Genomic DNA, 16554 nt, shown 5'->3' with positions numbered 1-16554 from the left:
CAAATTAATTTGAAAAAAAAAACGATATTAAAATAATTTAAATAACCTTTCGTGATGAGTGTTTGATGAAAGTTGATTAAATAAAAATAATAATAAAAAATAATTCCAATAAATAAATTATCTTGCTGCTCGCGTATCAATTTTAACTGTTCATGTTTTTATATTTTGTCAGGTGCAAGTCTTGAACTCGCTGTGGTGGTCTAACAAATGTAATGTGAGACAGTCTTTTGCTTGCTCTCTGCACATTGGTACTGATTGCTAATTTTTCTCAATTATTTTTCTCTTGCATAACAAATGTTTTTAAAAAATAAAAAAAAACACCATTTCCAAATTATATAGGGAACACACAACGACAACACAGAGACTCAAGAAAAATATTCTAAAAATGAAAACAAAAAGCAGCTTCTGAATTATCTACTGAAAAATAATTAACAATAGGCCTAGTTAATATTATAAAATCTAAAGAATATGAAAACAATCTAGATTACATAGCTAAAAGTTATTTAGATTACATAGCTAAAAGTTATTTACAAAAGTGAGAGTTCAATAGGTGTGTGGTCTCTTCTCAGAGTCAGGCATTTATTTTTATTTAATTCAGCCAAACCATCTTATTTTAAAATTAATTAATTATCTTTTAATCAATTTATCAAAACATTTTGTTAGACTGTCCAACAACCTGTTTTTAGATGCTATATACAAATGCAGTGTCTTCAGAATATATTTAAACATTTTTTTCCAGAATCTGTCTATAATCATATTTCGGTGGAGACTCCAAAATCAGGTAATTGAAAGCATATTTATAATTTAAATTTTGCTCCCATAATTAAGTGCGATTTTATACTTTAATTGTACTTAATCGCTTGAATTCTGAAACAATCTGAAACTAATCATGCCCACTTTACCAACACTCCAACAGCACATTTAAAATTTTATTTTGGCGTCTAGGTTGCCAAGATGGTTTGTGGGAGCTAGAAGATGGCTTCTGTTATTACGTCAGTAATGACACAAAAACCTGGCAGAGTGCACGAGATGCATGCGTGTCACTTGGTGCAGACCTAGTTAGCATACACTCACACAGCGGATACAACTACGTCACAGATACGGTACAAATATCCAATCCATCATTAACAAAGCATCATAATTATTTAAAAATAATCATATTATTATTTAGTTTTCATATAAACTAGATACCTTTTAGATAATTTAAATACATTCTTGCAACTCTGATTGAAGTATTGAATAAATATGCTATTTTTCTTTTGGTAACATATTTCAAGTTATATCTATAGGGGTTAGAGTCAGGGTTCGTAACATTAGCGTCAAGACAAGGTGAATGCATCTTAGCTCCTTTCTCCTTTCGTTCCTAGTTGATCTATCAATACGTTTGTTCTCGTTAAAAAACTAAACAGAAGAATTGCAGGAATCTCATTGAACCAACAATCAGTTCTAGCTTGTAGGTTACGACGATATTCACTCACTGATCAGTAAAACAATTTTCAGATGGAAAAGAAATATTTGAATTTGTGGATTGGCCTGCAGTCATATAACGGGACATTTCTGTAAGTAATTTCATTCAGGGGTATTTGTAGAGATTCATGCAGGAATGTATAATATACATGTGACTATGTAGGTGTCAATACATAGAAGTATATTGTTAGTATATATCAGTATATATTGCAGTGTATGCATCAATATATATATATATATATATATATATATATATATATATATATATATATATATATATATATAAACATCTAGATGGTCGGATGGAAGCCCTGTTGTATTCCTCAATTGGAATAATTACCTCACTAACTCAGATACCTCCGACAAGTTTTGTGTATACACAGACAGACGTAAGTATCTAGTCTCGTTTTGTTCACGACTATACACCTCTAGTTTCAGCCCTTGAGATCGTTTAATGCACATCTTAGATGATAATATGTTTATGTATAGCCCTGTAGGTGGTAGAAAGTAACACAGTATTCACAATTTGATTTTTCATTTATTGATTTTCTTACGTCACTTATGCTGTACAACATAAGCAATAATGTTGCCTAGTATAATATACATAATATATTAAAATGGAATCTTTAAAATAGTTTTTGTTCCAGTTAAGGTGAAATTTCGTAAATACATAATTTGTTTATTCTCTCGTTTCTTGCCTTTTTTCTATTTTTTTTTTACTTTTGTTAAAAACCAACCTGAATTTTTTTTAGACAACATCTACAAAGAAAAAACAAACAAAATCAACAAAAATAAAAAAATTATTATTAACATTATTATTATTATGATTATTTATTTTATGTATCATTTTATGACATTTCATTACATAATTTCTAAATTGCATAGCCAACACTTTAAGAAATGCTAGTTTTGTCCTTTCTGAAAATATTTTTCAAAATTAATTTGTTTAATTTGAGATTTTATCATTAAAAAAATTAATTTGTTTAATTTGAGATTTTATCATTAAAAAATGTCAATAAACAAATGTGACAGTCAACTGGTACGATTCATCGTGTGAGTCGGAGTTTGGGTACATGTGCAAGAAGAAAAGTCACGAGACACCTGACAGCACACCTGACAGCACACCTGACAGCACTCAGACCGCTAGTGTCAGTGACGATGGCTTGACATGTCCTGACAAATTTGTCAGTGTTGGTAAGATGATTTCACGTTTTGAATTCTATTCTGATTTTAGTGTAGAAAACAGGAATGTTTTTTTTTTACATTTTTAAGCTGTTAATTTAAAAAAAAAATAATTACATACATTTATGCATATGGTTGTTAACGAACTTTCATTTTAATTTAAACCAATATCAAGTATCGCGTTTCTAATTAGTAACTATGATGAGATTGTAGTGTAGTTTGTCAAGTTATGCAGTCCTTATTCATTATTGACAATTCATTTGTTTAAAGAAAGTAATTTGATTTAATATTTTGTCTCTTAGTTATGTACAAGTATAAGAAAAAAATCAATAGAAATTTTAATACATTAAAATTACTTTTTTATTCCACGTAGTTGAAAGCATAACATAAATAGGAGTTAGTTTATGTTTTTAAACTCCATTTCCCTATCCCAGCAGGCAGTAGTAAATGCTACTACATCAGAGGGACCAACAGCACAAGGTGGGGCTGGAACAGTGTTAAAACTGCTTGCAGTAAATTAAGTTCTGACAGGTCGACACATTTTGGTGTGATAAGTAACCAGCTAGAGCAAGGTGAGATTGTGATAAGTAACCAGCTAGAGCAAGGTGAGATTAAGTAACCAGCTAGAGCAAGGTGAGATTGTGATAAGTAACCAGCTAGAGCAAGGTGAGAATAAGTAACCAGCTAGAGCAAGGTGAGATTAAGTAACCAGCTAGAGCAAGGTGAGATTGTGATAAGTAACCAGCTAGAGCAAGGTGAGATTGAGTAACCAGCTAGAGCAAGGTGAGATTGTGATAAGTAACCAGCTAGAGCAAGGTGGGATTGTGATAAGTAACCAGCTAGAGCAAGGTGAGATTGTGATAAGTAACCAGCTAGAGCAAGGTGAGATTGTGATAAGTAACCAGCTAGAGCAAGGTGAGATTGTGATAAGTAACCAGCCAGAGCAAGGTGAGATTGTGATAAGTAACCAGCTAGAGCAAGGTGAGATTGTGATAAGTAACCAGCTAGAGCAAGGTGAGATTGTGATAAGTAACCAGCCAGAGCAAGGTGAGATTGTGATAAGTAACCAGCTAGAGCAAGGTGAGATTAAGTAACCAGCTAGAGCAAGGTGAAATTGTTATAAGTAACCAGCCAGAGCAAGGTGAGATTGTGATAAGTAACCAGCTAGAGCAAGGTGAGATTAAGTAACCAGCTAGAGCAAGGTGAGATTGTGATAAGTAACCAGCTAGAGCAAGGTGAGATTGTGATAAGTAACCAGCTAGAGCAAGGTGAGATTGTGATAAGTAACCAGCTAGAGCAAGGTGAGATTAAGTAACCAGCTAGAGCAAGGTGAGATTGTGATAAGTAACCAGCTAGAGCAAGGTGAGATTGTGATAAGTAACCAGCTAGAGCAAGGTGAGATTGTGATAAGTAACCAGCTAGAGCAAGGTGAGATTGTGATAAGTAACCAGCCAGAGCAAGGTGAGATTGTGATAAGTAACCAGCTAGAGCAAGGTGAGATTGTGATAAGTAACCAGCTAGAGCAAAGTGAGATTGTGATAAGTAACCAGCTAGAGCAAGGTGAGATTGTGATAAGTAACCAGCTAGAGCAAGGTGAGATTGTGATAAGTAACCAGCTAGAGCAAGGTGAGATTGTGATAAGTAACCAGCTAGAGCAAGGTGAGATTGTGATAAGTAACCAGCTAGAGCAAGGTGAGATTAAGTAACCAGCTAGATCAAGGTGAGATTGAGTAACCAGCTAGAGCAAGGTGAGATTGTGATAAGTAACCAGCTAGAGCAAGGTGAGATTGTGATAAGTAACCAGCTAGAGCAAGGTGAGATTGAGTAACCAGCTAGAGCAAGGTGAGATTGTGATAAGTAACCAGCTATAGCAAGGTGAGATTAAGTAAACAGCTAGAGCAAGGTGAGATTGTGATAAGTAACCAGCTAGAGCAAGGTGAGATTGTGATAAGTAACCAGCTAGAGCAAGGTGAGATTGTGATAAGTAACCAGCTAGAGCAAGGTGAGGTTAAGTAACCAGCTAGAGCAAGGTGAGATTGTGATAAGTAACCAGCTAGAGCAAGGTGAGATTAAGTAACCAGCTAGAGCAAGGTGAGATTGTGATAAGTAACCAGCTAGAGCAAGGTGAGATTGAGTAACCAGCTAGAGCAAGGTGAGATTGTGATAAGTAACCAGCTAGAGCAAGGTGGGATTGTGATAAGTAACCAGCTAGAGCAAGGTGAGATTGTGATAAGTAACCAGCTAGAGCAAGGTGAGATTGTGATAAGTAACCAGCTAGAGCAAGGTGAGATTGTGATAAGTAACCAGCCAGAGCAAGGTGAGATTGTGATAAGTAACCAGCTAGAGCAAGGTGAGATTGTGATAAGTAACCAGCTAGAGCAAGGTGAGATTGTGATAAGTAACCAGCCAGAGCAAGGTGAGATTGTGATAAGTAACCAGCTAGAGCAAGGTGAGATTGTGAAAAGTAACCAGCTAGAGCAAAGTGAGATTGTGATAAGTAACCAGCTAGAGCAAGGTGAGATTGTGATAAGTAACCAGCCAGAGCAAGGTGAGATTGTGATAAGTAACCAGCTAGAGCAAGGTGAGATTGTGATAAGTAACCAGCTAGAGCAAGGTGAGATTAAGTAACCAGCTAGAGCAAGGTGAGATTGTGATAAGTAACCAGCTAGAGCAAGGTGAGATTGTGAAAATCAACCAGCTAGAACAAGGTGAGATTGTGATAAGTAACCAGCTAGAGCAAGGTGAGGTTAAGTAACCAGCTAGAGCAAGGTGAGATTGTGATAAGTAACCAGCTAGAGCAAGGTGAGATTGTGATAAGTAACCAGCTAGAGCAAAGTGAGATTGTGATAAGTAACCAGCTAGAGCACGGTGAGATTGTGATAAGTAACCAGCTATAGCAAGGTGAGATTAAGTAAACAGCTAGAGCAAGGTGAGATTGTGATAAGTAACCAGCTAGAGCAAGGTGAGATTGTGATAAGTAACCAGCTAGAGCAAGATGAGATTGTGATAAGTAACCAGCTAGAGCAAGGTGAGATTGTGATAAGTAACCAGCTAGAGCAAGGTGAGATTGTGATAAGTAACCAGCTAGAGCAAGGTGAGATTAAGTAACCAGCTAGAGCAAGGTGAGATTGAGTAACCAGCTAGAGCAAGGTGAGATTGTGATAAGTAACCAGCTAGAGCAAGGTGAGATTGTGATAAGTAACCAGCTAGAGCAAGGTGAGATTGAGTAACCAGCTAGAGCAAGGTGAGATTGTGATAAGTAACCAGCTATAGCAAGGTGAGATTAAGTAAACAGCTAGAGCAAGGTGAGATTGTGATAAGTAACCAGCTAGAGCAAGGTGAGATTGTGATAAGTAACCAGCTAGAGCAAGGTGAGATTGTGATAAGTAACCAGCTAGAGCAAGGTGAGGTTATGATAAGTAACCAGCTAGAGCAAGGTGAGGTTAAGTAACCAGCTAGAGCAAGGTGAGATTGTGATAAGTAACCAGCTAGAGCAAGGTGAGATTAAGTAACCAGCTAGAGCAAGGTGAGATTGTGATAAGTAACCAGCTAGAGCAAGGTGAGATTGAGTAACCAGCTAGAGCAAGGTGAGATTGTGATAAGTAACCAGCTAGAGCAAGGTGGGATTGTGATAAGTAACCAGCTAGAGCAAGGTGAGATTGTGATAAGTAACCAGCTAGAGCAAGGTGAGATTGTGATAAGTAACCAGCTAGAGCAAGGTGAGATTGTGATAAGTAACCAGCCAGAGCAAGGTGAGATTGTGATAAGTAACCAGCTAGAGCAAGGTGAGATTGTGATAAGTAACCAGCTAGAGCAAGGTGAGATTGTGATAAGTAACCAGCCAGAGCAAGGTGAGATTGTGATAAGTAACCAGCTAGAGCAAGGTGAGATTGTGAAAAGTAACCAGCTAGAGCAAAGTGAGATTGTGATAAGTAACCAGCTAGAGCAAGGTGAGATTGTGATAAGTAACCAGCCAGAGCAAGGTGAGATTGTGATAAGTAACCAGCCAGAGCAAGGTGAGATTGTGATAAGTAACCAGCTAGAGCAAGGTGAGATTGTGAAAAGTAACCAGCTAGAGCAAAGTGAGATTGTGATAAGTAACCAGCTAGAGCAAGGTGAGATTAAGTAACCAGCTAGAGCAAGGTGAGATTGTGATAAGTAACCAGCTAGAGCAAGGTGAGATTGTGAAAATCAACCAGCTAGAACAAGGTGAGATTGTGATAAGTAACCAGCTAGAGCAAGGTGAGGTTAAGTAACCAGCTAGAGCAAGGTGAGATTGTGATAAGTAACCAGCTAGAGCAAGGTGAGATTAAGTAACCAGCTAGAGCAAGGTGAGATTGTGATAAGTAACCAGCTAGAGCAAGGTGAGGTTAAGTAACCAGCTAGAGCAAGGTGAGATTGTGATAAGTAACCAGCTAGAGCAAGGTGAGGTTAAGTAACCAGCTAAAGCAAGGTGAGATTGTGATAAGTAACCAGCTAGAGCAAGGTGAGATTGAGTAACCAGCTAGAGCAAGGTGAGATTGTGATAAGTAACCAGCTAGAGCAAGGTGGGATTGTGATAAGTAACCAGCTAGAGCAAGGTGAGATTGTGATAAGTAACCAGCTAGAGCAAGGTGAGATTGTGATAAGTAACCAGCTAGAGCAAGGTGAGATTGTGATAAGTAACCAGCCAGAGCAAGGTGAGATTAAGTAACCAGCTAGAGCAAGGTGAGATTGTGATAAGTAACCAGCTAGAGCAAGTTGAGATTGTGATTAGTAACCAGCTAGAGCAAGGTGAGATTGTGATAAGTAACCAGCCAGAGCAAGGTGAGATTGAGTAACCAGCTAGAGCAAGGTGAGATTGTGATAAGTAACCAGCTAGAGCAAGGTGAGGTTAAGTAACCAGCTAGAGCAAGGTGAGATTGTGATAAGTAACCAGCCAGAGCAAGGTGAGATTGTGATAAGTAACCAGCTAGAGCAAGGTGAGATTGTGATAAGTAACCAGCTAGAGCAAGGTGAGATTGTGATAAGTAACCAGCCAGAGCAAGGTGAGATTGTGATAAGTAACCAGCTAGAGCAAGGTGAGATTGTTATAAGTAACCAGCTAGAGCAAAGTGAGATTGTGATAAGTAACCAGCTAGAGCAAGGTGAGATTAAGTAACCAGCTAGAGCAAGGTGAGATTGTGATAAGTAACCAGCCAGAGCAAGGTGAGATTGTGATAAGTAACCAGCCAGAGCAAGGTGAGATTGTGATAAGTAACCAGCTAGAGCAAGTTGAGATTGTGATAAGTAACCAGCTAGAGCAAGGTGAGATTGTGATAAGTAACAGCTAGAGCAAGGTGAGATTGTGATAAGTAACCAGCTAGAGCAAGGTGAGATTAAGTAACCAGCTAGAGCAAGGTGAGATTGTGATAAGTAACCAGCTAGAGCAAGGTGAGATTGTGATAAGTAACAGCTAGAGCAAGGTGAGATTGTGATAAGTAACAGCTAGAGCAAGGTGAGATTGTGATAAGTAACCAGCTAGAGCAAGGTGAGATTAAGTAACCAGCTAGAGCAAGGTGAGATTGTGATAAGTAACCAGCTAGAGCAAGGTGAGATTAAGTAACCAGCTAGAGCAAGGTGAGATTGTGATAAGTAACCAGCTAGAGCAAGTTGAGATTGTGATTAGTAACCAGCTAGAGCAAGGTGAGATTGTGATAAGTAACCAGCTAGAGCAAGGTGAGATTGTGATAAGTAACCAGCTAGAGCAAGGTGAGATTGTGATAAGTAACCAGCCAGAGCAAGGTGAGATTGTGATAAGTAACCAGCTAGAGCAAGTTGAGATTGTGATTAGTAACCAGCTAGAGCAAGGTGAGATTGTGATAAGTAACCAGCTAGAGCAAGGTGAGATTGTGATAAGTAACCAGCTAGAGCAAGGTGAGATTAAGTAACCAGCTAGAGCAAGGTGAGATTGTGATAAGTAACCAGCTAGAGCAAGGTGAGATTACGTAACCAGCTAGAGCAAGGTGAGATTGTGATAAGTCTAGAGCAAGTTGAGGTTGTGATAAGTAACCAGCTAGAGCAAAGTGAGATTGTGATAAGTAACCAGCTAGAGCAAGGTGAGATTAAGTAACCAGCTAGAGCAAGTTGAGATTGTGATTTGTAACCAGCTAGAGCAAGGTGAGATTGTGATAAGTAACCAGCTAGAGCAAGGTGAGATTGTGATAAGTAACCAGCTAGAGCAAGGTGAGATTTTGATAAGTAACCAGCTAGAGCAAGGTGAGATTGTGATAAGTAACCAGCTAGAGCAAGGTGAGATTAAGTAACCAGCTAGAGCAAGGTGAGATTGTGATAAGTAACCAGCTAGAGCAAGGTGAGATTGTGATAAGTCTAGAGCAAGTTGAGGTTGTGATAAGTAACCAGCTAGAGCAAGGTGAGATTGTGATAAGTAACCAGCTAGAGCAAGGTGAGATTGTGATAAGTAACCAGCTAGAGCAAGGTGAGATTGTGGTACACGCTCGTGTTAAACTATTTGAAATTGGTAAATTTGTTTGTCAGAGGATAACCAGACCTGCTTGCCACATTATGTGCAAATGTATAAATAAAGTAAACAATTGCTACCTGTAACAATCTTTCAATATTTAGTTACATAAGACTTTGTGGTTTCGACTTAACGGCTTTTACTCACACTTATTGGTGAGTTTCAGTTATTTTATTATGATATCATACAAAAATTATTGGCTATTGGGTTGGAAAGAAATGAAAAAAAAATCAGGGACAGGATAGTTTTAAAAAGTTGAACTAATCAGCACATGAAACAAAGTAGAATAGTTTTTAACGATTCGTATAAATGTGCACATAAAACAAAGTAGAAATACAACTGATATTGTCACGTGGTCCCGCCATACACTTCATGTCTTAGCTGTTCTCATACAAATATTACAGAGGTGAGTCAACCAGGTAACAATAATCGTAACTTTCAGATGCTGTAACTTTGTTACTGCGAGATTCAAGCAACGACGTGTGGATCGATATGTCCAGTTCGTTTATGAACAGTTTCAGATGGACAGACAAGTCTGATGTGACCTACGTCAACTGGGCCAAAAGGGAGCCTGGTTTTATCCACTCATACGACACATATTTACACGTGAGTACGGCTAGTAACTGGTAGAGATGCATCAGCAAGTGTCGTGTTGGATGGAGTTTGTTGTGTTGGATGGAGTTTGTTGTGTTGGATGGAGTTTGTTGTGTTGGATGGAGTTTGTTGTGTTGGATGTCTGTTGTTGAATTGGTTACATATTATTGTGATGATTGTTGGTTGTTGTACTGCATGAATATTGTTGTGCTAGATATCCGTTGGATAAATGTTGTTTTGCATCACTGTTGTTATATTAGATATATTTTGCTAGCAGATTGATGCAACTATATTTTACGATCAGCTGTCCGCTAAGGTTACAAAACCTAAGATAACAAAACCTAAGATAACAAAACCTAAGATAACAAAACCTAAGATTAGAAAACCTAAGATTACAAAACCTAAGATAACAAAACCTAAAATTTTCCAATGTAAGAAAAACAAATGTAAAAACTAACTTTTTACGTTTCACATTTTAGAAATTCTGTGTCAGAATGATACGAAAAAGCAATAATAAACATGAGATCGGCAGATGGAAGGTGTCGACATGCTCACAGAAACTTGGGTACCTGTGTCAGGGGAGAAAAGGTGAGACAGCGTCTTATAGCACACGGATACATCTTATACCACACGGATACATCTTATAACACACGGATATATCTTATACCACACGGATACATCTTATACCACACGGATACATCGCTTAGTTTATACACACTTGACAAATCCTTTAGGTTATACACACTTGACACATCCTTTAAATAAATATGTAGACTGTTTTGTTAAACAATTGCTACGTTTGCCATAAATGTCAGTTACAATAAGTAATTATTCTCGAAATGACCAATCCAGATTAAGACAAATTTCTTTTATCTGAAAATATTTTGTACGTTTCTATCAAATGATGTAGTTTTTTAAAAGCCCAAGCCCCCAGCCCACATCACTGTGTCCCACGGGTTTCCTGACCTACACAACAAACTGTTTCTCTTTGATTTGTTTAGTTGCAGGACCCAGCCCAAGCCCCCAGCCCACATTACTGTGTCCCAAGGGTTTCCTGACCCACACAACAAACTGTTTCTCTTTGATTTGTTTAGTTCCAGGACCAAGCCCAAGCCCCCAGCCCACATCACTGTGCCCCACGGGTTTCCTGACCTACACAACAAACTGTTTCTCAATCATCAACGAACCAAAACAGTGGGGCGATGCCAGAAAGTCGTGCCAAAATTTAGGCGGAGATTTGGCCTCAATTTTAGACGTCTTCGAGGCAGCCTTTATCAACATCCACCTGAACCGCATGAAGGTCAACACCAAAGTCTGGATTGGGATGAGCTACCATCTGGTGGAAGATAGTTCTATGACGGGTGAAAATGTAAGCATTGACTTCTAGATGATGGTGAAAGATAGCACTATGACGGGTGAAAATGTAAGCATTAACTTCTAGATGATGGTGAAAGATAGCACTATGACGGGTGAAAATGTAAGCATTGATTTCTAGATGATGTCACGTGTTGTAAGATAAGGCGGGTCACACTTTAAAATCTGTAAAATGTATTCAGCGGTCAGGTGTTTTAAGATACTGATGGGAGGGCGCAGGAGACATTAATACAACAGTGCGATAGCGAGGGAGATAGATAAATAGAGATATAGATAGATAGAGAGATATATAGATAGCTAGATAGATAAAGATAGATAGAGGTAGAGAGAGAGAGAGAGAGAGAGGTATACCCTACTGACAAACCTAATAAAAATGCAGGTAGCAACGTTTCAGTTGTAGTAACCAGGTGAACATCTTTACACAAATTAACTTTGTAACCAATGACAAGAAACTCAGGATACATTTCTCAAAATTATTTTTGTCGTTATTGATGAGATAATCATTATCTAACCCTAATACTATCCTCCAAACATGTCTTGTAGAACCACGAGTCTTCCTATCTAACCCTAACCCTATCCTCCAAACATGTCTTGTAGAACCACGAGTCTTCCTATCTAACCCTAACCCTATCCTCCAAACATGTCTTGTAGAACCACGAGTCTTCCTATCTAACCCTAACCCTATCCTCCAAACATGTCTTGTAGAACCACGAGTCTTCCTATCTAACCCTAACCCTATCCTCCAAACATGTCTTGTAGAACCACGAGTCTTCCTATCTAACCCTAACCCTATCCTCCAAACATGTCTTGTAGAACCACGAGTCTTCCTATCTAACCCTAACCCTATCCTCTAAACATGTCTTGTAGAACCACGAGTCTTCCTATCTAACCCTAACCCTATCCTCCAAACATGTCTTGTAGAACCACGAGTCTTCCTATCTAACCCTAACCCTATCCTCCAAACATGTCTTGTAGAACCACGAGTCTTCCTATCTAACCCTAACCCTATCCTCCAAACATGTCTTGTAGAACCACGAGTCTTCCTATCTAACCCTAACCCTATCCTCCAAACATGTCTTGTAGAACCACGAGTCTTCCTATCTAACCCTAACCCTATCCTCCAAACATGTCTTGTAGAACCACGAGTCTTCCTATCTAACCCTAACCCTATCCTCCAAACATGTCTTGTAGAACCACGAGTCTTCCTATGTGTGGAGCGACACCTGGCCAGTCCACTACACCTCCTGGTCACCTGGACGTCCGCAGAGATTTGATGCCAACACCTGTGTGGCTGTGGAGAACCACATGTGGACAGACCAGTCCTGTAGTGAGGCTCTGCCTTTTGTGTGCCAAATCAGATCAAGTATGTTTTTTATTGTTGGCTGTGATGTAGCCAATATTGGATCAATGTTTAACCAATATTGGAACAAATTTGATAAGCAGCAAGATCTATTTAAGTGTTCTCTTCTAAATATTGTAGTATTTTTCTTATATATCCTGACCTGGTGAGATAAAGTTTCCATAAGGAAAGGTTGGATCTACATTTAATGAAAGGCTCATCAACAATTGCTAATTAATTCCCCAGGTTCAAATGTGTTAAACAAATTAATTCCCCAGGTTTACACGTGTTAAACAAATTAATTCCTCAGGTTCACCTATGTTAGATCAGAAAGATGAGATCAGCTGCGGCGACCACAAAAAACACCTGTTTGGTCAGTCCTGCTATTACCTGGAGCTAGGAGAGGTCGTGACGTGGGCCGAGGCGCTCTTGAAATGCCAGACAATGGACATGCAGCTGGCCAGCCTCCACAGTCCAGAGGAGATCAACTTCATCCAGAGACAGCTGGTAGCACTCAGCCAGGAAGACGAACCACATTCCTTATACGGCAATAATTTCTTTTGGATTGGACTGAACAAAATCTTCGGTAAGTTAACAATCAACTGCATACATTTTGAATTATATCGTCAAAAAACCGGGAGTAATCTCCCCTAAACTTTCTAGAATATTCTTATATAACTTGGAATATAGACATGATTTTTAATTACTTAAACGTTTAAAAATAGAATAGAATCTAATAGAAAAAAGAATTGCGCACCAAGCGAACGGCAAAACAAAAGGTGCATAATAGTGCGCAATATTATTAGTACTTTATAAATTTACATGCGTTTTTTGAGAAATCGGAAATAACGTAAATTAGTACTTCCAGTCAACGGACATTACTCAAAATTTGACAGAAGGTAGAGAATTAGATCTTTTACTTACACGTGAAATTTCATTTATCTATCTGAAATAGTACTCAAGGTATAGGCTTTTGAAAATTCAAAGTAGAAAAAGTACCACTTTCGGTTATCGGAAATCGCTCAAAAATTGATACGGATCTACGATTTTCATAAAATACTTATGTATGAAATTTCATCAACCTAGCTGTAACGGTACTCAAGTTATCGTGTTTACACACAGACAGACACACAGACAGACACATAGACATACGGACAAGATTGCAAAATTATGTTTTTCCGTATCAGTGAGATGTAAAACGTCGAGATTTGTAAAAATGTCTATTTTTTTTTTGCACGATTACAATACTTTCTCTATACTTCGTGTATACGAGAAAGTAAAAAACGGAGTTCAGTAAATAGATTTAGAAAAAGTGGAGCATTATCTATGCCAGTGGAGCATTATCTACGCAGTGGAGCATTATGTATAGTAGTGGAGCATTACCCACAGCAGTGGAGCATTATCTATGGCAGTGGAGCATTATCTATGGCAGTGGAGTATTATCTATGACAGTAGATCATTATCTATACCTAGCCTTTCTATCTTTTTGTATTACTCTGGTGTGAAACGCTATTAAAAACTTCCCTTTTGTAACAGCTCTCTATAAAATTTACCACTTTCTTTTAATAGAACTATAAACTTCTGAAGACCTAAATAGATATTAAACTCTTAGTATTCTTGGCAAAGTTTGATCTCAACTTCAACCTAAAGAGGTACAGCTTCTGTTTTAAGTTAGCTGACAGCTGATGACGATGCTTTCCCCCCAGGTAACCTAACGTGGGCAGACAAGACACCTGTTGACTACCTGAACTGGAACACATCTCTGGCCCCTAACAAAGCGCTGGCACACGCCAGCATGAAGAAGATAGACTGTGTCAAAATGTGGAAGGGCACCGGCACATGGAGCTTGTCTGGGTGTTTCTCTGAGATGTGTGGATACCTGTGTAAATCAAACGTTGGTGTGTTCACATTCTTTCAAAACTGACACGATTCTAAACTCTGTCAGAATGTAAGCAAATCTTTTAACAAATGATTGCAAATCACAACTGTAAATATGTTTCAGAGATCCCCACAAGTCCAACGTTAGAACCTCCGGTGTCGTCTACAGAACAGGTTGAGGCAAGCTCGCACCAAACTGACACAAACACGCAACAAACGGACACAAACACGAAACAAACTGACACAAACACGCAACAAACAGACACAAACACGCAACAAACAGACAAAAGCACGAAACGGACGCCCAAGACAACTGCACCTGATTTAGAGAGTTCAACGACACCACCAAAGGAAACTGGCAACTTATTTGGAACTTACACTGACAACAGAGGTAAACACTTGAGGGACGATTTAAGCAGAAGTTAATGGGTATAGTCTGACTTGGTGATTCCTTATTACCAGGTGCCCATTCAGTTCTGCGAAACATGCCTGTTTTGTAGTTAGGTTTTTCATTTGACATTAACAACAATTGTGTGCCGAGGGGAAGTAACATAAGGGAAGTTGTTCTTTTATTTGTTTTCAATGAAAATCAAAGCATTTAGTACATTTTAAAATTCATAATAATTGTATATCAGATGTATACATGGTTGAACCAGACGGCTAATCATCCTCTGTCGTATACACTTCAAAGATCATACAAATTATGTTATTATAATCCTGCATAACTACCACTATCACCACAACAAAACTACACACATTGGAGTTAGTTTCCTTTAATCACGAATTTATGTCTGCCCAAAGACTAAAACAATCTCTCCCCACTAGACAAGGGGTCATCTCTGACCAGTGGTCAAGTTACCGGCATCACTGTTGGCATTCTGGGAACTTGCGCTACCGTGATCATCGCTGTTCTGGCAGTCGTTGTATGGAAGTCTGCTAGAGCAGCAGGCAAGCAGACGACCACAGAGAACCCTGGCTTCATCAACGTCTTGTATGTGGCACAGAGAGAACTGGAGCAGCAGTCTAGTCATGTCACACATTCAGCTGGGTAGTGTAGGTTTATAGGTGTGACACTCTACTGGGTAGTGTAGGTTTATAGCTCACACTCTAATGGGTAGTGTAGGTTTATAGGTCTGGCAACATATTAGTGTAGGTTTATAGGTCACACTCTACTGAATAGTGTAGGTTTATAGGTCACACTCTACTGAATAGTGTAGGTTTATAGGTCACACTCTACGGAATAGTGTAGGTTTATAGGTGTGACACTAGTGTGTAGTGTAGGTTTATAGGTCACACTCTACTGTGTAGTGTAGGTTTATTGATGTCAAGTTAAATGTTGAAACATGCAAGCATTAAAAACATTTACATTGGCCACTGTTCTGTCGTTTTATTTAACAAATTCCATGAAGGAATGAATCGTCCAATCCTCCTGCTGTTCAGAGTTTCTTCCAGGCATCACTTCGGATGGGCTTAGCCCCCCCCCCCCCGAAGAAAGTCTATACCCCCCCCCCCCCCGAAAATTTCAAGTGCCCCCCGGAGAAAAAAGTCTGGAGGAAACACTGCTACTGTTTACCTTGATTTAATTACACTGTTATAATAAACTCTATCAGCAATCTTCATTTTTTTAACGGTGGCAAATAGGTAGGTACTGTTACCTTTATTTACATTAGATGTTTGTAACTAATGCTCCCTAAAAGTAAAATTGGTAAAATACGTAAATTGTAGAACAAATAAATTATTATTAACAAAATAATGATAATTAGTGAAATAATAAATAGTGAAGTAACATTGTGATGTAGAGGTTAAGAAATCGTGAAATTTTGTTTTGTATTTTCTGTTATTGTTTTATTTTATTTGGCACCAAAATAGGGAAGGCTGTCTTTGGAAAAATATTGATATGTGATTGGTAAAGTACCTCCACGTTTTATTTTTTGTATTGAAACAAAAAGTTAAGATAAACCAGAAAGGGCTGGTTTGCCAAAAATTTATCTAACAAAGTTGACTTAGTGTTGGCCTGTATAATTTGATTTATTGAAGAATATTTTGTCTAATGAAATAATCTAGACAGTTAGTTTATCTGGCCTGTATTCTCAAGATTTGTAGCAAACGAAAATGCTTTGTTGGCCAATACTTGAGACAATTTTAAAATCTTAGCTAGGTGTAGATTTTAATGACATTTGTTGAAGGTGACGATGTTAGATTGTGATCAATAACGAACACT

General features: G+C 38.3%; 1 protein-coding gene across 1 annotated transcript; it reads left to right on the top strand.

The window, feature by feature from the left end:
* Positions 1-1776: 1776 nt before the first annotated feature.
* On the top strand, positions 1777-14481 carry LOC131937127 (macrophage mannose receptor 1-like). Its single transcript, XM_059294319.1, has 10 exons — positions 1777-1856; positions 2500-2661; positions 3084-3221; positions 9591-9754; positions 10222-10330; positions 10837-11111; positions 12308-12479; positions 12766-13041; positions 14162-14349; positions 14458-14481. The coding sequence occupies exons 2-10, from the start codon at positions 2541-2543 to the stop codon at positions 14479-14481; spliced, it is 1467 nt and encodes a 488-aa protein (XP_059150302.1). The 5' UTR covers positions 1777-1856; positions 2500-2540.
* The last annotated feature ends 2073 nt before the right edge of the window (positions 14482-16554 follow it).

The sequence above is a fragment of the Physella acuta genome, unplaced genomic scaffold (genome assembly GCF_028476545.2).
Source record: "Physella acuta isolate Inbredline_101_S28 unplaced genomic scaffold, ASM2847654v3 ptg000200l, whole genome shotgun sequence".
Classification (NCBI taxonomy): Eukaryota; Metazoa; Mollusca; class Gastropoda; family Physidae; genus Physella; species Physella acuta.
This window is presented reverse-complemented; position numbering and strand designations above follow the sequence as displayed.

Bases quoted from the DNA above. Each gene is read 5' to 3' on its own strand.
- LOC131937127 (XM_059294319.1), top strand. From the start codon at position 2,541: ATGTGCAAGAAGAAAAGTCACGAGACACCTGACAGCACACCTGACAGC. The intron at 11,112-12,307 runs GTAAGCATTGAC...CATGTCTTGTAG, and splicing joins GTTCTATGACGGGTGAAAAT to AACCACGAGTCTTCCTATGT. The intron at 13,042-14,161 runs GTAAGTTAACAA...CTTTCCCCCCAG, and splicing joins TGGACTGAACAAAATCTTCG to GTAACCTAACGTGGGCAGAC.